Here is a 24,243-nt window from a genome sequence, read left to right on the forward strand (position 1 = left end):
GGCAACCCTCAGTTTGTTTTGTAAACACACATTTTTATCCTTAACAAAAGTACTGAACAATTTCCTTTTTATTATCTTTACTTAGACTAGCTGAAGTGCTATATTATATGTTTTCTTAGAATTTTGAGCCATGAATGTTTGGTATCTCTAGATCAATTAATAAGATAATTTTAATAAGAATTCCTAATCTGGTATTATTTCTATTATGTTACTATCCTCAGTCTTACAAAAAATACCAATTGGTATTGTTGTATAAATATATATATTTTTAATGTACTGCTACATTCTGCTTCCTAACATTTTATCGAGATATTTTGCTTGGATATAAAACAAAGTCTCATGTATAACTTTTGTGGAGAGATGGCAGCAATGTTCTATCAGATTTAAGTAGAAGTGACATATCTGCTCCATAAAAAGATTTTAATGTTTTAAATCTTAGATACTGGAAATTTCTGCTATTTAAAAGTTTAAAAATTCCTCTGAACCTCCTCAGAATGGTATTTGGAGAATAGTTACAGAATAGTTAGAGTGCCATCTTGACAACTTTCTTAAGAAAATAATCTGTTTAGGTTTTCCCCTCATTTGTACCATTATGGAAATAATTTTTCCTAGAAATGTATGTATTTCATAAGGTTTTTAAAGATACATGGTTGAGCAAATAAGCTTTTATGATTATCTTAATCTTCTATTTGTTAATTACTCCCTTTTTATTAAATATGAGATTAGCTAGTGACATTTTCCCACAGAATCAGATTTTTATTACTTCTAACTTTTCGTTATTTAGCTCTTTAAATTATATTTCAAGTTTTGCTGATTTCTACATTCTCCTAAGTTTATTTCCACTATCTCTTGATCTAAGCATCTGAAGAACTGGCTTTTCCATTCAGCTTTGCTTTAGCTGTATATATCTTCTAAGTTCTGACATGAAATGCTTTCAAAATTCTTGCTTTCTAAATAGCCGCAGTTTCATTTTATATTTCCTCTTTAGAGCCAAAAGTTAAAGGACTTTTATCCCCAATGATAGAAATTCCTAGTATACTGATTTTCTTCTTTGGAGACTTAACTATATCAAAATCAGAAAATACTATCTACATTGCTTCTAACCTTAACTTAAATTCAAGTTAGTTAACACACAGTGTATTATTAGTTTCAGGGTAGAGTTTGGTAATTCATCAGCTGTTTATGACACCCAGAGCTTATTACATCACGTGCCCACCTTAATGTCCATCACCTAGTTACCCCATTTCCCTACCCACTTCCCCTCCAGCAATCCTTAGTTTGTTTCCAACAGTTGAGAGTCTCTTATGGTTTGCCTGTTTTTATCTTATTTTTCCTTCTCTTTTTCTATGCTGTTGTTTCTTAAATTCCACGAGTGAAATCATATTGGTATTTGTCTTTCTCTAATTCTGCTTAGCATAATACACTCTAGTTCCATCCACGTTATTGCAAAAGGCATGGTTTCATTCTTTTTGATAGCTTAGTAATATTTCTGTGTGTGTATGCGTAATTCTCACATCTTCTTCATGGATTCATTTCCTGATAGACATCTGGGTTCTTTCCATAGTTTGGCTAGAATGGAAATTGCTGTTATAACTTTGGGGTGCATGTGCCCCTTTAAATCGCTATTTTTGTGTCCTTTGGATACTTAGTAGTGCAATGCTGGGTCACAGGGTAGCTCTATTTTTTAACTTTTTGAGGAATCTCCATACTGTTTTCCACAGTGACTGCACCAGTTTGCATTCCTACCAACAGAGTAAGAGGATTTCCCTTTCTCCATATCCTCACAACATCCACTGTTGCCTGAGTTTTTCATTTTAGCCATTATGTGGTTTTGATTTCTATTTCCCTGATGATGAGTGGTCCTGAGCATTTTTTCATTTGTCTGTTAGCCATTTGTATGTCTTCTTTGGAGAAATGTCTGTGAATGTCTTCTGCCCATTTCTTGACTGGATTTTTTGGTTTGGGGATGTTGAATTTGTTGAGTTCTTTATAGATTTTGGATACAAGTCCTTGATCTGTCATTTGCAAATATCATCTCCCATTCCAGGCTGCCTTTTAGGTTTCTTTCCTTTGCTGTCCAGGAGCTTTTTATCTCAATGAAATCCCAATAGTTCATTTTTACTTTTGTTTCCCTTGCCTATGGAGACTGTCAGTAGAAAGTTGCTGAGGCTGAGGTCAAAGAGGTGGCTATCTGTGTTCTCCTCTAGGATTTCAATGGATTCCTGTCTCATATTTAAGGCTTTCATCTATTTTGAATTTTTTTTTAAAGATTTTATTTATTTATTTGATAGAGAGAGATCACAAGCAGGCAGAGAGGCAGGCAGAGAGAAAGAGAAGGAAGCAGGCTCCCGGCCGAGCAGAGAGCCCGATGCGAGGCTCGATCCCAGGACCCTGGGATCATGACCTGAGCTGAAGGCAGTGGCTTAACCCACTGAGCCACCCAGGCGCCCTTGAATTTATTTTTTATATATGGTTTTAAGAAAGTGGTCTAGTTTAATTCTTCTGCATGTTTCTATCCAGTTCTCCCAAAGCTATTTGTTGAGGAAATGGTCTTTTTTCCCTTTAGATATTCTTTCCTGATTTGTTGAAAATTAGCTGGCTGACTATAGAGTTAAGGGTCTACCTCTGGGTTCTCACATTGCTTCTAACTTTTAGAATTTGAGATTCTCTTTGTGTCCTAAAATAGGATCAGTTTTTTTCAATATTCTATATTCAATATTCTGTAGGTTCTGTATTTTATGTTTTTACGGTGTAGAGTTTTGTGTAAGTTAATCAAATCTACCTTTTTGTTATTTAAAACCACTATATCCTTCCTTATTGTGTTGTCTATCTGATCATGAACTTAAAGGTCAATTACTGTCTCAACTAGTAGTGGATTTCTAGTTTTCCTCCTCTTCTGTAACGTATGCTTTATGAATGTTGATACTATGCTATTTGTTGAATAGATAACCATAACTATTCTTTCTTCCTTGTGAATTACACATTTTAATAATAGTTTCCTCTGCCTTATGTAATGCATTGGAGCTTAACAATGTCTTGTCTAATACTTAGATCACATCTGCTCTTTTCATTTGTACCATTTAGCTATAATAAGTTAATTAAACTCATTTTACATTAATTTCAGCTTTGTTATGCTCATATTTTATCTGCTCTCAGTAAAAGACTTTTTAATGCTTTATCAAAGAATTGTTTTGTCTGTGTATAGTTTGTTCATTAACAGCTGATTCAAGGTAAGAATAGTGTAGTTCATACTACCTGAAGTAATCAATAGTATGCCTAAGTTCATAACGAGAAACATTTGTATGTAGTCTTAGTTTAAACCCATCTTTCAGAAAGAAAGCAGTTTAGGCATTTAAAATTTTAACATTATTCATTACCTCATTATAACTATATGGTCACACTAAAAGTAGTTTTAGTTTTACTTGATAACCAATGGCAAGGATGTTATAAAGAAATGTCTAAAAGGCATAGTATATTATGGTTACTGACAAGGGCTTTGGAAATAAAATGTCCAGATATGAATCCCAGGTGTGTTACTATTTGGGAGACTTTAAAAAAGATACTAAACCTGGGTGGCTCAGTGGGCTGGGCCGCTGCCTTCGGCTCGGGTCATGATCTCAGGGTCCTGGGATCGAGTCCCGCATCAGGCTCTCTGCTCAGCGGGGAGCCTGCTTCCCTTCCTCTCTCTCTCTGCCTGCCTCTCTGCCTACTTGTGATCTCTCGCTGTCAAATAAATAAATAAAATCTTTTAAAAAAAAAAAAGATACTAAACCTGGCTTGAATCAATTTATCTGTAAAAGAGAAACACTACCACCTAATCTACAGAGTTATTGTAAGCATAAACATAGCATATTAGCTCTCACATTCAAGTAAATATAAGTAATATTTGAAAACACATGTCAAAATACAGGTACTTAGATAAATTCAGATTCAGTAAGAGAAAATGAATTTTTAAAACAAAACATTATGATTCTAGTGTTAATTAAAATCATGAAATGATACTTAGAAAAATATAGGTTCTGGAGACTGATTTTAAATACTCTCTCCATTCAACTATGTAATTTCAGTAAGTTACGGAACTTCTCCAGGTCTGTCTTCTCAACAGGAAAAAAAAAATGTTCATTTTTTTTAAAATTAGTACAATGCCTACAAAATAGTCACACTCAATGATTATTGTTCAAAATTCAAAAAACTGAACTTAGAATAATTTTAAAAGTTCCATTAAAATGAATTTTTTCTTAATATTTTTAAGGGTTCCGTTTTGTTTCTATTATAGTATAGATAGATGGAGGTAGATTTATTGTGAAGCTTAACCTTCTGGGCCCCTTACACTTGCACAGGACCCTTCCAAATACAGTTGATCCTTGAACAACACAGGTTTAAACTGCACAGGCCCATTTATATGCACGTCTTTTCCTGATAAATACAGTACTATAAATATATTTTCTCTTAAGATTTTTTTTTCAGTTTTTATTTAAATTTCAGTTAGTCAACACAGTGTAGTATTAGTTTCAGGTGTACAATGTAGTGATTCAACACTTATATCCAACAACCAGTGTTCATCACAAGTGTCCTGCTTAAATATATGATTTTAAAAGAAATTAATAATGCTAACCTTTCAGTGATCTTTCCACTTAGACCATCCACAATCTCCAAAGAAATGTCTCCCTGAGCCCAATTCAGACTCAGGGATTTATATTCCAAGTTCGTTTGAAGTGGATATGCAGCAGGTACTAAACTAACATGAGGTCTGTTGACCAAATAAAACATTGGAAGTTTTGAAGTGAGTGCATCATCAACACGTTGCTTTATAGCAATTTCTAAACCTCTAGTATCACTGCAATTCCCATCACCTAGAAAGTAAAAACAAAACACCCAGAATTTCAATATCAATAGACAAGAAAAAAAAAAGGAAACAGTCTAAAGTCTATTTATTTTTTTCTTGCAACCTATCCTTTCCTACTTCTCAGCAACTACTTCTGTATTTTTTACCAGAACCAGGACAAAGTAACAATGGTCATAATTTCCATTAAAAAAAAAATTTTACAGAAAATAACAAATCGACATTCCAGTGACTAAAAGTGAAGAGCCAGAACTGACCCAGAAAAAAATATAATGCTTTTTACAAAGTTCTGTCAGAGAGAACTGGTTCATCCTGTCTTGAATTCTCAGATTACAGCAAGAAACTAGAAAATAATACAAGAAATAAATGTGGCTGAGAAATGATGAGATTAAGTTATTTTCCCACATCTATGAGCCACAAATTACAACTATTCCAGTACCACAGTGTTCCACTTTCACAAAACAATTTAAATAATGATCATTTCTGGTTACAGTTGTGGCTAATATCAAAATCTTTGAATTTTCAGTTAAAATAATTATTGAAAGAATGCTAAAAAAGGTGTAAAATCATCAGTGTAGTATAATACAGTGGGTTGATCAAACTTAAAATAGAAGTTGGACAAGTCATTCCTATTTAAAAATTAGTACAAAAATTGGATCTCTTTTCTCCTTAGAGGGTCAGAAGTTCTCTCAAAGACACATTTTACATACCACTAGGCATTATATCACAAAGTTTTGTTTCCATATATTGGAACTGCTGAGGTGGCTAGTGGTTTTACACTCACTATGATTATTTGGAAACCAAAAAATGATGTAAAAAGAACATGAATTACTGTTGACACCCTTTTTCTAAGCACTCCTTTGTGGGTTTTTTTAATCTCAGTATAGTTAACATACAGTGTTAAATTAGTTTCAGGTATATAATATATGGATTCAACAATTCTATATATTACTTGGCACTCATCAAGATGTGTACTTTAAATCCCCATCACGTATTTCACCCATCCCCGCCACCACCTGCCACCCCTCCCCCCTCTCTCTGTTCTCTACAGTTAAGAGTCTATTTTCTGGTTTGTCTTTTTTTTTTCCTTGTTTCTGAAATTACACATGAGTTAAACCATAGGTATAAGCCTTTCTCTGATTTATTTCATTTAGCATTATACCCTCTAGATACATCCATGCTGTTGCAAATGCCAAGATTTCATTCTTTTTGATGGCTGAGTAATATTGTATGTATATGCCACATCTTCTTTACTCATGTATCAGTAAACACTAAGTATTCATTTGAACAACCCAAATTAAGAAATACTGACAAATGAAGACTAGTTAAAATATGCTTGAGCACACACACACAAAAAAGATATGCTTGGGCACAAATAGTTGAAAAGAAATAAGGTCTAAGGAATAGTCACTGTGTCTATAATGAACAGAAGACATGGATTCAAAAGAAAATGTTACATATTATTACACACTGTGTTACAGAATAAATGTGTCCCAATAAAATTAATAGGTTAAAAACTTTCCAATGAGATAGTAGACCTTTGTGAGGTACCCTTAAAAAGAGGCTCTCATCCCTGCTTACACTATCAGTGGAATTTTTATTGTAGCATCCCAAACAGATTAAGACATACTGTAATGAGATAATGGCACTGTTTGTGCCTAAAATACCAAGATACATGTGGAAAAAAACAAAAAAATGGAACTTGTAAGTCAAATTCCATTTGGAATTTCTTACGTACCAAATTGTTTCACCAAAATGTTTCAATACGGTGGTATAACAGCAGTAATGTAATAGAAAAAATATATTAGTATTAGAAATTTTACTTTTTCCCTTTATATGTGTACACTTTAACTATTAACTACATCCAAAGTATGGTTTTAGTTATAACTTGAGGCTACATCTTGTTCCTGGAAAAATACAGCTCTAAAACTGTCATATAATAGGGTAAGCTTGATTTATCTCAAGTCATCTAAAATAACATGAAACCCCAAGGTAAAGTCAAAAATTAAATCTAATTGAGGACCATAGCTGACCTGACTGGACACCTTTTTATACAGAAAAGATTCTGAGGAGATTAATCTACCATAAGTGCAATGTAAGTCAGCAAAAATGGTTGCTGAAACAGCTATAAAAAACTGAGAATGCATGAGTAAGAATATAGACGAAGGCAGAGGCTTTAACCCACTGAGCCACCCAGGTGCCCCTTTGAGTAAGAATATAGTATATAAATAAAAGAATCAAACATTAAAGAACTATGCACTGGTCTTACATCCGGAACATTATAATTAGTCTGAGGTATTACATTTTAACACCACCACCCATATATTACAGAACATCCAGAGAAGCAATTCAAATTCCTGTGAAACACAAATGTGTGGCTAGGAGAAGACATAAAGGCAAGAAGCATCTTGCCTTTGTATTCATATTGCTCACTCTGTATTTTTTTGCATGAATAGTATCCCTGAGAATAATGTGATGGTATACAACCTAGCATACAGTAGGGGGCTTAATAAGTTCCTGAAGAAAAAAGAATATAAAAGATTAGATTATCAGAGACCAATAATTATCAATCCTGGATGCACATTAGAATCTTGAGGGGTTGGGATATTAATACCAATGCCATTCTCACATTATCTTAAAAGCTTCCTGGGTTAGCATAAAATACAACAAGCATAAAAAATAAAATTTATTTCTCAGGTGTTCTGGGCAGAATTAGTTTTAAGTAGAAAAAGAGCACTTTCAAAAACAAAACATGCTGATTCAAATTGTTTATTTATGAAACATTTACTGACCCCCTAAGCACAAACCGGACCAAGATGAGTGTGTCAAAGCACCTGCTTGCAAGAATGTCAAGTTTAACAGACAAAGCAGTGAGATTCTAGTCACTCGCTATGCTCAGACAAAGCTATCAGAGCTCAATTTAATACAAAAAGCAGCAGCATGAGAAGTTATAAAACTGGTTTTGAGTCCAGGCTCTGCCAATAGGCAGACTGACTGACTTGGGGCAATTATTTTACTAACACTAACAATTACTAACATTAATTAATTACTGATCTTAAAAAGAAAAAGAAACAAATACAGAATCTCTCAGGTTATCAAATGTTTCTTTAAAGTCCATGAACTATGTTTAAAACAGATTTTTTCACTAGGGTATTAGCAACTGGTATTCTTTATAATCCAAATGTACAATTCAAATTAGTGTATTAAAAGAACTGGACAGAAATACCTCTGTACAAACACTCTTGAAATTTTTAGACAGATGATCTTACCATAATAGAATACCAAATTTTCAAAATACACCTTAAAAACCTTGAAAATTAAAAAATTAAAATCTAGCTCTTAAGTACTTAAGCAAAGTGGATTTTCTTCTTTATATGGATTTTTCAAAAGATTTTATTTATTTATTTATTTATTTTATTTAAGAGAGAGAAGGAGAGTACATGTGCATTAACAGGGGCCAGGGCAGAGGGAGAGAATCTCGAGCAGACTAGGCACTGAGCACAGAGCCCCATAATGGGGCTGGATAGCCACAACCCTGAGATCATGACCTGAGCCAAACTCAGAGTCAGACACTTATTGACTGAGCCATCCAGGAAATCCTACTCTGGATTATTTTCTTTTCAATAATTGTAAATGTCTTTTTAGCAAGCCTAAGACTTTTTTCCTAAAAAAGAATACTACCACCATTAAGTGATAAAATGAGTATCTAAGAACACTCACAGAATAAAACTGGCTTCTGTAAACTTTCTAAAAAGTTAAGTATTAAGTTGAAATATAATACTCTCCCCACTGGTAATAGATCTAATAAATAAGGTTTTTAAGAATTTTAAATAAAGACCTGTAAAAGATTTCATAAGAATTATGAGAGAACAGGATGATGTAATTATCCTCAAAGAATTAGATTTAACTTACATTGTCAGTACAGAATTATAAGGAAGCAAATTTCAATTCCAAATAAGGAGGGTTTTTTTTTTTTTTAAACAACTGGGGCTATTCAATTAATAGAACAGATTGGTTTTAAATCCTACACTTCACATTACATTTTAACACCACTGCCCATATATTACAGTTTTAAAATAGGGTTAGATGATACTCTATCAGGAATGGTTATAAAATGAGTTTAGTTACTAAGTGAGAAGCTCTACTAGACTACAAATAAAGTTCAGTGAACTCTGAAGGTTCTTTTTGCTCTCTAAATTTCTCCTAGTGTACAGAAACTTTAAATGAATATTTCTCAGAACCATTCACGTCATCTGTATCAGAATCACCCAGTGGTGCTTCTACATGTATATTCCTCTCTATCAAAACTCCCTCTCCCAGAAACAGAATAGAGATCTTTAAGAGGTCCAAAAACTGGCATTTTTTACCAACAACTTGAACACATTAAAATCACTTAGATTATACAAGGAAGAGCACCAATTAGCTTAAGGTGTGTCCCACAAAGATGCCAAGAAAGAGAACAGAAACAATTTTACAAGGTCTATAGTGCTTTTATTGCTACCTGGTATTCCCCATTGCTAGGAGCAAAAGGACACTCAAAACGACAAGAGATTTAATTTTTAAGCTCCTGTCTCAAATTACTAGCTAAATACTAAATAATTTTACAAGAACCTATATCCATTATTTTAAGAAACTAAATATAGTATGGAGTTATGTCATATAATGACAAGTTTTACAGTATTTTTTTTCACCAACTCAAAGAAAGCTGTGATTCTAGAGACAGAATAGACAATTCTTATATACTAAATAGACATTCAATAAAAAAGGCCTTTCTTAAAGGAGATTGAGAAAAGTTTAAATCCTGAAAGAGTATGAGACCTAAAAGAAAACAAGGCAAAGAAATTCAGTAAGCAAATTAAATCTAAGAAATGTGCCACCTACAATATGTATTTGAAATAAGATTTAGAAGTAACTACTTTTGAGGGTAAGAATAACTGGCATTATCATATATTACCAGTGGGAATGTGATTTGAAGAATAACTTAGTAACATTTCTCAAAATTGCAAATGCATACATTTTTGCCTGTGATTCTACTTCCAGAATTCATCTTGGAAATAGATACACTTATACATGTGCAAGTAATATAAAAAGGTCATTCACTATAGCATTTTGGTAGCTGAAGAAAATTGGAAGCAATCTAAAATCCCCTCAACCTACAAGTGGTTAAATACATGATGATACCTTTATACAAAGAAATACCATACAATGAGACACAAATAATAATGAAGAAATTCTTTACATACCTGACATGGAAATATTTACAAGGTATATTATTAAACAAAAAAAAAACACAAAATGCAGAAAAGTATGAATTATATTATCTATTCATACAAAATACAAAAAAGAAAAGAAAAAGAATACACATTTACTTCTTTAAGTATAAACTATCTTTGGAAAGAAAAACAACAAACTAGGAAAAAGGAATACCACAGAAGAAAAATGGGTGCCTGGGGCACTAGGATAGGAGAAAAACTTTTCACTAAAACCCCTTCTGAATCCTTTGAATTGTGAATCAAATAATATATTTTCTATACAAAGAAAATAAGCTTAATTAGAAAATAAGTAACCAATTTCCTTTTTACAGTTTATTAAAGCCAAACAAAAATAGCATCTTGTGACAAACCATAAGTGACTCTTAATATCACAAAAAAAACTGAGGGTTGCTGGGGGGAGGGGGGTTGGGAGAGGGGCGTGGGGTTATGGACATTGGGGAAGGTATGTATATGGTGAGTGCTTTGAAGTGCGGTGATTCACAGACCTGTACCCCTGGGAATAAAAATATATGTTTATAAAAAAAAAATTTTAAAAAATAGCATCTTATATATACATGGAACTGAAAAAAATATTACTTGTAAGAGAAACTCCCAAGAAATGGGTATAAAATATATAAACAACAACAACAAAAAAAAAAAAACAATGGAAAAAAAAAAAAACCAGAAATATCAAGTAAGAAGCAAGATGGTGGAGTAGCAGCAGACTGAAATAGCATTAGGTCCCAGGAGTTCAGCTAGATAGTTACCAAACCATTTTGTACACCTACAGACTCAACATGAAATAGAAAAGAAGAGCAGCAATTTTAGGAACAGAAAATCAACCACTTTCTGGAAGGCAGGATGTCCAGAGAAGTGAATCTGAAGCAATGTGAAGACAAACCACAGGGGGAGGGGCTGGCTCCTGCAAGCAGTGGAGCAGTGGAGCACAAAATCAGAACTTTTATAAGTCTGCTCCACTGAGGGATCACTCCAGAGGCTAAGTAGGGGTGGAGACTTCACAGGGACAGTGTGATCTCAGGACCCATGGGGTCACAGAAAGACCAGGGGTGGTGTCTGAGTGTGGCAGAGCCCCCAAGTATCAGAGCGGGGAGGCCAGCTAAAGAGATCAGAGACAAGGTGGGGACTCTCAGCTCAGGGTTACCTTAAAGGCAGGTATGATCCAAGGCAGAGTCGGGCCACTGATCTTCAAGCAGGGACACCACAAGTGGCAGATCTGGAGAGACCCCTTCCCTCCTCCTCTGGAAGGAGTGGCATGTGGGAGCACGTGGTAGGAATATGCTGGGTTTGGAGATTCCAAAAGGGGCTATGTGCCAGAGATAGAAAGGCTTGGTCACAGGCTGGGTAAACAGAGCGCCGCCAGGGACCACGGAGACAGGAGGGATTGACTGCTTTTCTCTGAGGGCACACTGAGGAGTGGGGTCCCAAGCTCTTAGCTCCTCCAGGCCAGAGACTGGAGGCTGCCATTTTCATTCCCATCTACCAAAGCTCTACAGAAAGCCTTCAGGGAACAAAAGCTACCAAGAGCAAACCCAAGCAGATTACTTAGCTTGGCCCCTGGTAAGGGTGATGTAATTCTGCCTCTGGCAAAGACATTTGAGAATCACTGCAACAGGCCCCTCCCCCAGAAGATCAGCAAGAACATCCAGCCAAGACCAAGTTCACTGATAAACAAGAACTGTGGAACTCCAGGGTTAGGGGAAAGGAACCTATAGAATTCATGGCTTTTTCCCATGATCCTTCAGTCTTGCAAAGTTAAATTTTTAAATTTTTTTTCTTATTCTGTATTTTTTTTTAACTTTTCCTCTTCCTCTTTTAACTTTTTTTTAACTATTTTATCTTATCAATACTTTATTTTTAAAAAAAAAAGCTTTTTAAATTCTCATTGTTACAGTCGTATTTTATGCCTTCATTATATTTAACTTTATTTTTTGTATATATATAGGTTTTCTTTCCTTAAAATTTTGGGATATAATTTCTTCTAACAGATCAAAATATACTCTAAATCTAGCTCCAGCCTGATCACATTCTCTCCTTTTTTTCCTTTTTCCGATAAACTTAGCTTATCAATTCCTTTTAAAAAATCTTCTTAAATTTTCATCTTTACAGTCATAGTCCATCCCTTCATCATGTTTACCCTTATTTCTATACATATAGGTTTTTCTTTCCTTAAGATTTTGGAAGGTAGTTTCTTCTAAGAGACCAAAATATACCCATAATCAAGTGGGTGGCTCTGTTCTATTCACCAGTATAATAAATATATATATATATATATTTTTTTAACTTTTTCCCCCCTTTTTTTCTCCCTCCAGTTTCAGGTCTTCTCTTATTTGGTCAGCGTATTATTTTTCTGGTGTCTCTGCCACCCTTTTAGTATTTTATTCTCTCATTCATACACTCTTATCTGGATAAAACAACAAGGCAGAAAAACTCACCACAAAAAAAGAACAAGAGGCAGTACTGATGGCTAGGGACTTAATCAATATGGACATTGGTAGTATGTCAGAACTAGAGTTCAGAATGAGGATTCTCAAGGTGCTAGCTGGGCTTGAAAAAGGCAGGGAAGATATCAGAAAACCCCTTTCTGGAGAAATAAAAGAACTAAAATATAACCAAGTTGAAATCAAAAAAGCTATTAGGGAGGTGCAGTCAAAAATGGAGGCTCTTACTGCTAGTATAAATGAGGCAAAAGAGAGAATTAGTGATATAGGAAACTAAATGATTGAGAATAAAGAAGTTGAGCAAAAAAGAGACAAACTACCAGACCACAAGGGGAGAATTCGAGAGATAAGTGATACCACAAGATGAAACAATATTAGAATAAATGGGATCCCAGAAGAAGAAGAAAGAGAGGGAGGGGCTGAAGGTATATTGGAGAAACTTATAATAGAGAATTTCCCTAGCATATCAAAGGGAACAAGAATCAAAATCCAGGAGACACAGCATTCATTATTTTTTCACCACACCCAGTCACAGAGAACCCCCCTCAAATCAATAAAAATAGATCCACACTGATCATCTAATAGTAAAACTTCCAAGTGTTAGTGACAAAGAGAAAATCCTTAAAGCAGCTAAGTACAATAGGTCTGTAACATACAGTCGTAGAAATATTGGACTGATAGCAGACTTATTGACACAGACTTGTCAGGCCAGAAAGGACTGGCATGACATACTCAGAGCACTAAATGAGAAAAATATGCAGCCAACAATACTATATCCAGCTAAGCTGTCATTGAAAACAGGAGGAGAAATAAAAGCTTCCAGGACAAACAAAAATTATAAGAATTTGCAAACACCAAACCACCCCTACAGGAAATATTTAAAGGGGTCCTCTAAGCTAAAAAAGAGCCTAAAAGTAATAGACCAGAGAAGAACAGAGACAATACACAGTAACAGTCAACTTACAGGCAATACAATGGCATGAAATTCATGTATTTCAATAGTTACCCTGAATGTAAATGGGCTAAATGCCCCAATCAAGACACAGGGAATCAGAATGGTTAAAATAAACAAACAAACAAACAAACAAAAACACAAAAAAACAAACAAACCATTGATATGCTGTCTATAAGAAACTCATTTGAGACACAAAGACACCTCCAGATTGAAAGTGAGGGGATGGAAAACAATTTACCATGCTAATTGACATCGAAAGAAAAGTGGCAATCCTTTTATCAGTTAAATTAGATTTTAAGCCAAAGACTATAATAAGAGATGAGGAAGGACACTTTATCATACTTAAAGGGACTGTCCAACAAGAAGATCTAACTATTTTAAATATCCATACCCTTAACATGGGAGCAACCAATTATATAAACCAATTAATTACAAAATCAAAGAAACACATCGACAATAATACAATAATAGTAGGGGACTCAACACTCCCCACACTGAAATGGACAGATCACCTAAGCAAAAGATTAACAAGGAAATAAAGGTCTTAAATCACACACTGGACCAGATGGACATAACAGATATATTCCAAACATTCCATCCCAAAGCAACAGAATACACATTCTTCTCTAGTGCACATCAAACATGCTCCAGAATAGATCACATCCTCGGTCACAAATCAGGTCTCAACTGGTACCAAAAGACTGGGATCATTCCCTGCATATTTTCAGACCACAATGCTCTGAAGCTAGAACTCAATCACAAGAGGAAAGTTGGAAAGAACTCAAATACATGGAGGCTAAAGAGCATCCTACTAAAGGATGAATGGGTCAACCAGGAAATTAAAGAAGAATTGAAAAAATTCATGAAAACAAATGAAAATGAAAATACAACTGTTCAAAATCTGTGGGACACAGCAACAGCTGTCCTGAGACAAAAGTATATAGCAATACATGCTTTTCTCAAGAAGCAAGAAAGGTCTCCAGTATACAACCTAAGCCTACACCTAAAGGAGCTGGAATAAGAAAGCAAAGAATGCTAAACACAGCAGGAAAAGAGCAATCCTAAAGATCAGAGCAGAAATCAATAAAATAGAAGCCAAAAGAACAGGAGAACAAATCAACGAAACTAGGAGCTGATACTTTGAAAGAATTAATAAGATTGATAAACCCCTGGCCAGACTTATCCAAAAGAAAATAGAAAGGACCCAAATTAATAAAATCATGAATGAAAAAGGAGAGATCATAACCGACACCAAAGAAATACAAACAATTCTAAGAACATATTATGAGCAACTATATGCCTGCAAATCTGAAAATCTGGAAGAAATGGATGCACTCCTAGAAACGTATGAACTACCAAAACTGAACCAGGAAGAAAGAAAAAACCTGAACAAACCCATAACCAGTAAGGAGATTGAAGCAGTCATCAAAAATCTCCAAACAAACAAGAGCCCAGGGCCAGACAGCTTCCCAGGGGAATTCTACCAAACAGTTAAAGAAGAATTAATACCCCTTCTCCAGAAACTATCCCAAAAAATAGAAATGGAAGGAAAACTTCCAAACTCATTTTATGGGCCAACATTACCTTGATCCCAAAACCAGAAAAAGACCCTCAAAAAGGATAATTACAGACCAGTCATGAACATGGATGCAAAAATTCTCACCAAAATACTAGCTAATAGGATCCAACAGTACATTAAAAGGATAGTTCACCACGACCAAGTGGGATTTATTCCAGGGCTACAAGGTTGGTTCAACATCCGCAAATCAATAAATGTGATATAATACATTAATAAAAGAACGAGAACCATATGGTACTCTCAATAGATGCTGAAAAAGCATTGACAAAGTACAGCATCCTTTCTTGATCAAAACTTGTCACAGAGTAGGGATAGAGGGTACACACCTCAATACCATCAAAGCCATCTATGAAAAACCCACAGCAAATATCATTCTCAAGGGGGAAAAACTGAGAACTTTTCCTCTCAGTTTTCCTAAGGTCAGGAACACAGCAGGGATATCCACTATCACCACTGCTACTCATCATAGTACTAGAAGTCCTAGCCTTGGCAAACAGACAACAAAAAGAAATGAAAGACATCCGAATCAGCAAAGAAGAAGTCAAACTCTCACTCTTTGCAGATATGATACTTTATGTTGAAAACCCAAAAGACTCCACTCCAAAACTGCTAGAACTCATACAGGAATTCAGTAAAGTGTCAGGATATAAAATCAATGCCCCCAAATCAGTTGTATTTCTATATACCCACAGCGAGACAGGAGAGAGAGAAATTAAGGAGTTGATCCCATTTACAATTACACCCCAAACCATAAGATACCTAGGAATAGACCTTACCAAACTGGCAAAGAACCTGTACTCAGAAAACTATAAAGTACTCATGAAAGAAATGGAGGAAGACACAAAGAAAGGGAAAAACGTTCCAGGCTCATGGACTGGAAGAACAAATATTGTGAAAATGTCTATGCTACCTAAAGCAATCTACACATTTAATGAAATCCCTCTCAAAATACCACCAATTTTTTTCAAAGAAATGGAAGAGATAATCCTAAAATTTATATGGAACCAGAGAAGACCCCAAATAGCCAGAGGAATGTCAAAAAAGAAAGCCAAAGTTGGTGGCATCACAATTCAGACCTCAAGCTCTATTACAAAGCTGTCATCATCAAGACAGTATGGTACTGGCACAAAAAGAGACACATACATCAAAGGAACAGAATAGAGAGTCCAGAAACAAACCCTCAACTCTATGGTCAACTAATCTTTGACAAAGCAGGAAAGAATGTCCAATGGAAAAAAAAGTCTCTTCAACAAATGGTGTTGGGAAAATTGGACAGCCACATGCAGAAGAATGAAACTGGACCATTTCCTTACACCACACATAAAAACAGACTCCAAATGGGATGAAAGCCCTCTATGTGAGACAGGAATCCATCAAAATCCTTGAGGAGAACACAGGCAGAAACCTCTTTGACTGCAGCCACAGCAAATTCTTCCTAGAAACACTGCCAAAGGCAAGGGAAGCAAGGGCAAAAATGAACTATTGGAACTTCATCAAGATCAAAAGCTTTTGGGAAAAAAAAACAAAAGACAATGGACAGAATGGGAGAAGATATTTGCAAATGACATATCAGATAAAGGGTTAGTATCCAAAATCTGTAAGGAACTTATCAAACTCAACACCCAAAGAACAAATAACCCAATCAAGAAAGGTCAGAAGACAAGAACAGATATTTCTGCAAAGACATCCAAATGGCCAACAAACACACGAAAAAATGCTCAACATCATTCGTCATCAAGGAAATACAAATCAAAACCACAATGAGATACCACCCTACTCCAGTAAGAATGGCTAAAATTAACAAGTCAGGAAGTGACAGATGTTGGTAAGGATGCGGAGAAAGGGGAACCCTCCTACACTGTTGGTGGGAATGCAAGCTGGTGTAGTCACTCTAGAAAACAGCATGGAGTTTCCTTAAAAGTTGAAAATAGAGCTACCCTATGACCCAGCAATCGCACTACTGGGTATTTACCCTAAAAATACAATGTACTGATCCAAAGGGGCATGTGAACTTGAAAGTTTATAGCAGCAGTGTCCACAATCGCCAAACCATAGAAAGAATCTAGATGTCCATCAACAGACGAATGGATAAAGAAGAGGTGGTACAGATATACAATGAATACTATGCAGCTATCAAAAGAAATGAAATCTTGCCTTTTGCAACAATGTGGATGGAACTAGAGGGTATTATGCTGAGAGAAATAATCAGAGAAACAAATTATCATATGGTATCTCCAATATGAGGAATTTGAGAGGCAAAGCGGGAGGTTGTGAGGATAGGGAAGGACAAAAAAATGAAACCAGATGGGATCAGGAAGGAGACAAACCATAAGAGATTCTCAATCTCACAAAACAAACTTAGGGTTGCTGGGGGATGGGGGGTATGGATAGGGTGGTTGGGTTATGGAGATTGGGAGGGTAGGAGCTATGGTGAGTGCTGTGAAATGTGTAAGCCTAATGATTCACAGACCTGTACTCCTGGGGCAAATAATACATTGTATGTTAATAAAAATAATTTTTAAGAAAAAAGGACTATTGGGTCTTCTAGGATGCTGTCCCAGATGCTACCCCAAATGGTCTTTCAAACAGTGAGCATATTGGGATATCGGGATGCTTGGGTGGGGCTCAGTCAGTTGAATGTCTACTTTTGGCTCAGGTCATGATCCCAGGGTCCTGGAATCAAGTCCCACATTGGGCTCCTTGCTCAGTGGGGATCCTACATCTGCCTGTGCCTGCTGCTCTCCCTACTTGTGCACGCTCTCTCTCTGTGGAAAATAAATAATACCTTAAAAAAAAAAAACAGAAATACCACCACCTAAAAACAAAAATATTAACTATCTGAGGATCTCAAGCTTACAGAGGCGATTGCTTTCAAAAGGGAATGGCAAGCAAAGAAGAACCAAGTAACAGCAGTATTTAAAGTGTTTCACAGGTGTAAATTAAAAAGTTTTGCAACACTCAGGGTTTTATGAAAACTATACAAATGAGTCCCCTAATTGTTTACTGACAATGGTTGAAAAACCATTCAAATGTACATAATTTGGTAACACCTCCCACCAAAGAATGAATTACTAGTTCCCATTATTTATCATGTGTTTTAGTTACTGCCTACTCATTTGACAACTTCAAAGGTCCCAGATCATAACCAAATGTGTGAAAAATGTAGCTAAAAAACCAAATGGGCATTTAAGACTTTTCTTATTTTAAAGATAATTAAATATAAGCTTTTAGACTTGAGAAGTTCAAGGAAACATCTTTCTCCCAAAGAAAGGGAAAAAATTGAAATATTGTGCAAACAAATGTGTAAGTTCAAAGTATAACACATCTAACTGGCTAATTTAAAATATTATTTGTCCTCCTGATAAGAAGATAGAAGTCGAATTACACAAAATATGATCACAAGTTACTATGAAATGAAAATCCCAATGAAACAATATGGTTTTTTTACCTTTAAAGGATCATGTATGCAAAATCTCTATTTATTCTGATTAAGTAAAATATATTTACTTAGTAAGAGAGGCCAGGAGGTAATAAAATCCCACTCACCAACAAGTATACTGCTGATATAAACTGGCTGTATAAAGTGACTCAGCAATGCTCCCTGTACACCAAGCACTTCCCATCTTGTCAGTTTGTCACTTGAGGACATACTGCTTACTCTATTAACAACATCTGCAGGACAGTAGACAGTCAGATAAATTTTGCCTTCAACAGCCACATGGAGACTCAGTTCTTCATTGGCTTCAAATGCAGATATAGAATGTGGATTAAGACGCCTAGAAAAAGGAAAAGTTTTTTCCTTTAAAAAACAAAGTATACACAATGGAATATTACTCAGCCATAAAAAGAACAAAATCCTGCCATTTGCAACGATATGCAGGGAGCTAGAGTGTATTATGTTAAGTGAAAGTCAGTCAGAGAAAGACAAATACCGTATGATTTTACTCATGTGGAATTTAAGAAACAAATGAGAAAAAGGAAAAGGGGGGGGCAAACCAAGAAACAGATTCTTTTAACTATCATCAACACACTGATGGCTTCCAGGGATGGGTGAAACAGGAGACAGGGATTAAGGGGTGCACTTGTGTTGAGCACCGGATGTTGTACAATAGTGTTAAATCACTATACTGTACACCTGAAACTAATATAACACTGTATGTAAACTAACTGGAATTTAAGTTAAAAATTTAAAAAATTAAAAATTAAAAAAATAAAATCTATATGTACTTAAGAGTTGTTTTCAAACATGCCTAACTTGCCAATGTACATTTCATTCTAGTAATAAAAACAGATGCAAAACTAAAACAAGTTTGGGATGGAGTGACTTGGTCCCACAAGATAAATAGCAAACAGAAATTAACCATATTTACAGCTTATGGCAAAGATAAATGATTTTTACTGCCTTTATGTCCCTTAAAAATGTTTGTTCCTACCAAAGGTCTTATTGTTTTTCTCTGTATGGAAATTTCTAAAAACTACAAAAAGAATGAAGAAAAAAAAACACTGACAATTTGTATTCAAGATTCTTCTCCAATAAAATGTTAAAAAAAAAATAAATGTAAAATCACTTGTCCTGAATTTTTTCTCCAGAAAGACTCCTTGCCTTTGTCTTCAAAGGTGTAACTGGAAAAATCTTTAGCAAAATATTAACCATGGTTATCTCTAGATAGTCAGACTTGCTTTTTCCTTTGTGCTTGTCTGTCCTGTTTAAATTTTATGCTGATGCTACCCATTCATCAAGATAATGAAGTTTTAGCTACAGATTGACCAGAAAAACAAATGGAATTTCTTAGCTCCTGCATTAGTATGTGATAATGCACGAATCTATGCTTTCCTAACATTTATGAAGTCTTACAACTTGACAGAAAAAAAATTTCAACAGCATGGAAAGAAAGTGGTAAAGTACATGGAATATTTAAGTAGTTGTAATAGATCAGATTGAGTGGAGGGGAGGAGTGGAGAAGTAGTAATAGATCAGATTAGATCGAGCGGCCCTCTAGGAGGCCACAAATAACACCTCAAACCAGAAAGAGAATTCAGATAGATATGAATTTCCATGTTCTATTGCTCTAGGGATTCAGAATATATGACAGCCATTCTGATTGCTTTCACTTTTTTAAAAGATTTTATTTATTTATTTGACAGAGACACATTGAGAGCAGGAACACAAATGGGGAGTGGGAGAGGGAGAAGCAGGATCCCGGCGGAGCAGGGAGCCCAATGTGGGGCTCAATGAGGGGGTTGATGTGGGGCTCAATCCCAGGACCCTGGGATCATGACCTGAGCCGAAGGCAGACACTTAATGACTGAGCCACCCAGGCACTCCTCCTGACTGCTTTTAAAAACAACTCCCATGATACTTACAATTGTGACTTAATCTGGGCTGAGCCTTTAGGCAACTGGTTCATATAGAGATAAATGTTGATAATCTGTTTCAGAGTGAGTAGATTAGAAGCTGGTTCTGTACAAAATATTGATTTTTCCATCATAGCAGGATTTTTGCTGTAGAAGAGTAGAAGTTGTCTATAAAAGTACCTAAAATAAGAAGGTTATAACTTTATCAAGTCATAAAATTTTAAAGTAATTTATCTTAAGCATCCTATTCCTAACTGTCGTGAGCAACGTCTCTCCCCATGTAGAAAGTGATAAGAACTCCTAAAATAACTTGAGCCTTATTTAATGAAGAGTTAAATCCTGTAAGAAGTCCTCAACTGGAGCCCAGTCTGAATGTGACCTGCTTTAAAGCGCCACTCCTTGACTACCACTCCACTCATTTCACATTTGGGTCCTCAACTGTCATATCCTCATTTCTCTACTGACCCCTCTATTTGTTCTCAGACAGTTCTGCTCTCAGTCTCCTACCTGAAGTGTCAAAATTCTTCCTTGCTTCTATTTTTCTTTCCCCACCAAAACAGACAAACAACAACTGTGGTTCCTGCCCCTTAGTGGTTTTAAAGACAAAAACATAGAAATACAAGAACAATACAATGAAGACCGTAAGTTATACTAAAAAGTGAAACAAGTCTCCTGAAAAATTTATACTAATCAAATCAAGGGACAAATACTATTTTGCTTATTAAATAAAAAACATGATTTTAGTCCTTTCGTTGGAAAGAAGAAGAAAATTCAGAACAAGCATATAATAGGGCCAAGCATGGGAAGAAATAAACATAAAAGAGGAAATCTTAGAGAGATCAAGTAATTCAATAAGCACCAAGGAGGATTTAAAGACAATGACTTGCATTACCTTCATGGATTTCCTCAAAACCTTCCTTTTAAGATTAGAGGATTCTTTCCTTAGAGACGTGTACTTAAAGTTTTTCAGGCACAATAATGTTTAACTTTGTTTAATATACTCTACCAAAGAAAATAGCACCATCAAAAAGTGTGTATGCATAGGTTAAATAAGAACAGCAGAATGCTGGTAACTGGATATGATCACTGGATACTGGTATCAGAATGCTGGTAACTGAATGGCAGAATTCACTATCCTTTTCTTACTTATGTTTGAAAATATCTATTAAAAAGTTTTATAAAATTTAAGCTCAATGCCTTAGCAGAATCAAAATCTGGTGGATCCTGGAGAAAACAAAAGATTTCTCACTTTTCATACAAAGAGACTTCTAAGGAGTAACATTCCTGGCTTCTCTCTCCCACCTGCTAATCACTTCTTTTGTAAGGAGCAGAGTAACTACTGAAGAATTTGGGAGAAGAAACTAGGTATGCTCACCTCAGCCCTTTTCTCCCTCTTTGAGATCTGCCAGCCTGTATAAACTTTAGTTATAAAACAAGTCAAGAGGATGAAAAATATAGCACAGGGAGTATAGTCAATAATACTGTGATAATATCATATGGTGACAGAAGATGACTACATTTATCATGGTGGTGAATGTGGTAAGTGTTGAACATAAACATGTTTAACATTGTATGTCAACTATACTTCAGTTAAAAAAAAGAATACCATATCTACATTCTGCTATAAGGTAAACTTTGCGTAGACCTTATTAAGGGAAACTTTCCAGCTTCAGGTGATATCTTTGGATAACTATGACTAACTTGACGGGGGTGATATTACCAAGTCGACTTGGTCCAGATATAAAGCTGTATATTCCAATTACTTTGATAAAAAAGATGATATGTTTTTTTAAAAAGCTGTAGAACTCTGGAAACTGAGTTCATAAGGTATTGATAATAGAAGCCACTAAAATCCACCAATTATAGACACTGTAGTTACTGTAAGATTTTTAAAAATGACATGGAAATTAGAGAGGAGAAGGGAGTTGGGGTAAATTGGATAGGGAGGTGAAACACAAGACTATGGACTCTGAAAAACAATCTGAGGGGTCTGAAGTGGCGGGGGTGGGGGTGGGAGGTTGGGGTACCAGGTGGTGGGTATTATAGAGGGCACGGATTGCATGGAGCACTGGGTGTGGTGAAAAAATAATGAATACTGTTTTTCTAAAAATAAATAAATTGGAAAAAAAAAGTTAAAAAAAATGACATGGAAAAAATAAAATGACTTGGATAAGTAAGGGACAGTCCTATCCATGGCTTAATGATCAGTAAAATTCCATTTGTAAATAAAGACACTGTTATGTGGTTACTTTGGACTGAAAGCATTAACATTTGGTTAAGCATTAAATATATGTGTTACCTTACCTAAGGAGAGACCTTCTTGCTGTAACAACAGCATGAGTGTCATGCAACACTCTTCCATTTGGCTTAATGCACTGGCTGTAATTGTATTCACCTGTGCCTACAGCTACAACTTCATGCTGTCCAGCTGAAAAGAAAAGGTTAACAGTAGCAGGTTATTTTGACCTCCCTCTTTCATATGTTCAACCTCTACCTTACCATTTTAAAGTTACTTATATTGACCAAAAAATGGAGAAATTTCACAGTTTCAAATAAGAGTTTGAGAGTCTTCTAGGAACCAGTATTTTCAATACTCCAATAATATTTCAATTAAAAAGACATTTTATAATAGCTCATCTAAAATTTTACCACAATCAATAGAATCATCAGATATCCTTAGTTTTCAAACATGCATTTATTTCTTCTACATCTAGATATGTTTGGCTTACTAGAGACTTCATTTGCTATTTTACTTTTGCAAATTATCTACAGTGGCTCTCTTTTTTTTCTTAGTCCACTCAAATTCTCTACAAATCATAGTTTCCCTGTTCTACTGACACTGCTTTTTCTTTTTAATTTTTAATTTTTTCAGCATAAAAGTATTCATTATTTTTGCACCACACCCAGTGCTCCATGACACTGCTTTTTAAAAGACTTTATTTATTTGAGACTGTGACTGTGAATGAACAGCGGGGAGGAGCAGAGGGAAAGGGAGAAACAGAATCCCCACTGACATTTTGAGGAACCTCCATGCTGTTTTCCAGAGTGGTTGCACCAGCTTGCATTCCCACCAACAGTGTAGGAGGGTTCCCCTTTCTCCGCATCCTCGCCAGCATCTGTCATTTCCTGACTTGTTGATTTTAGCCATTCTGACTGGTGTGAGGTGATATCTCATTGTGGTTTTGATTTGTATTTCCCTGATGCCGAGTGATATGGAGCACTTTTTCATGTGTCTGTTGGCCATCTGGATGTCTTCTTTGCAGAAACGTCTGTTCATGTCCTCTGCCCATTTCTTGATTGGATTATTTGTTCTTTGGGTGTTGAGTTTGTTAAGTTCTTTATAGATTTTGGACACTAGTCCTTTATCTGATATGTCGTTTGCAAGTATCTTCTCCCATTCTGTCAGTTGTCTTTTGGTTTTGTTAACTGTTTCCTTTGCTGTGCAAAAGCTTTTGATTTTGATGAAATCCCAAAAGTTCATTTTTGCCCTTGCTTCCCTTGCCTTTGGCGATGTTCCTAGGAAGATGTTGCTGCGGCTGAGGTCGAAGAGGTTGCTGCCTGTTTTCTCCTCAAGGATTTTGATGGATTCCTTTCTCACATTGAGGTCCTTAATCCATTTTGAATCTATTTTTGTGTGTGGTGTAAGGAAATGGTCCAATTTCATTTTTCTGCACGTGGCTGTCCAATTTTCCCAACACCATTTATTGAAGAGGCTGTCTTTTTTCCATTGAACATTCTTTCCTGCTTTGTCGAAGATTAGTTGACCATAGAGTTGAGGGTCTATTTCTGGGCTCTCTATT

The 24,243-nt window shown here is 35.4% G+C and overlaps 1 protein-coding gene across 2 annotated transcripts in view; it reads right to left on the reverse strand.

Moving 5' to 3' along the window:
- ADAD1 (adenosine deaminase domain containing 1) overlaps positions 1–24,243 on the reverse strand; it is a 60,644-nt gene that overhangs the window by 16,826 nt on the left and 19,575 nt on the right. The window contains exons 6-9 of one of the 2 annotated variants that reach the window (XM_044225852.1): positions 22,748–22,871; positions 20,453–20,590; positions 18,635–18,864; positions 4,616–4,853 (exon numbers count right to left, since the gene is read on the reverse strand). In XM_044225852.1, coding sequence (XP_044081787.1) covers positions 4,616–4,853; positions 18,635–18,864; positions 20,453–20,590; positions 22,748–22,871 — 730 coding nt within the window. Of the gene's footprint in view, positions 1–4,615; positions 4,854–18,634; positions 18,865–20,452; positions 20,624–22,747; positions 22,872–24,243 lie in introns of both variants that reach the window. The other variant, XM_044225851.1, reaches the window with a different exon arrangement.

This window comes from Neovison vison, chromosome 11 (genome assembly GCF_020171115.1).
Source record: "Neovison vison isolate M4711 chromosome 11, ASM_NN_V1, whole genome shotgun sequence".
Taxonomy (NCBI): Eukaryota; Metazoa; Chordata; class Mammalia; order Carnivora; family Mustelidae; genus Neogale; species Neogale vison.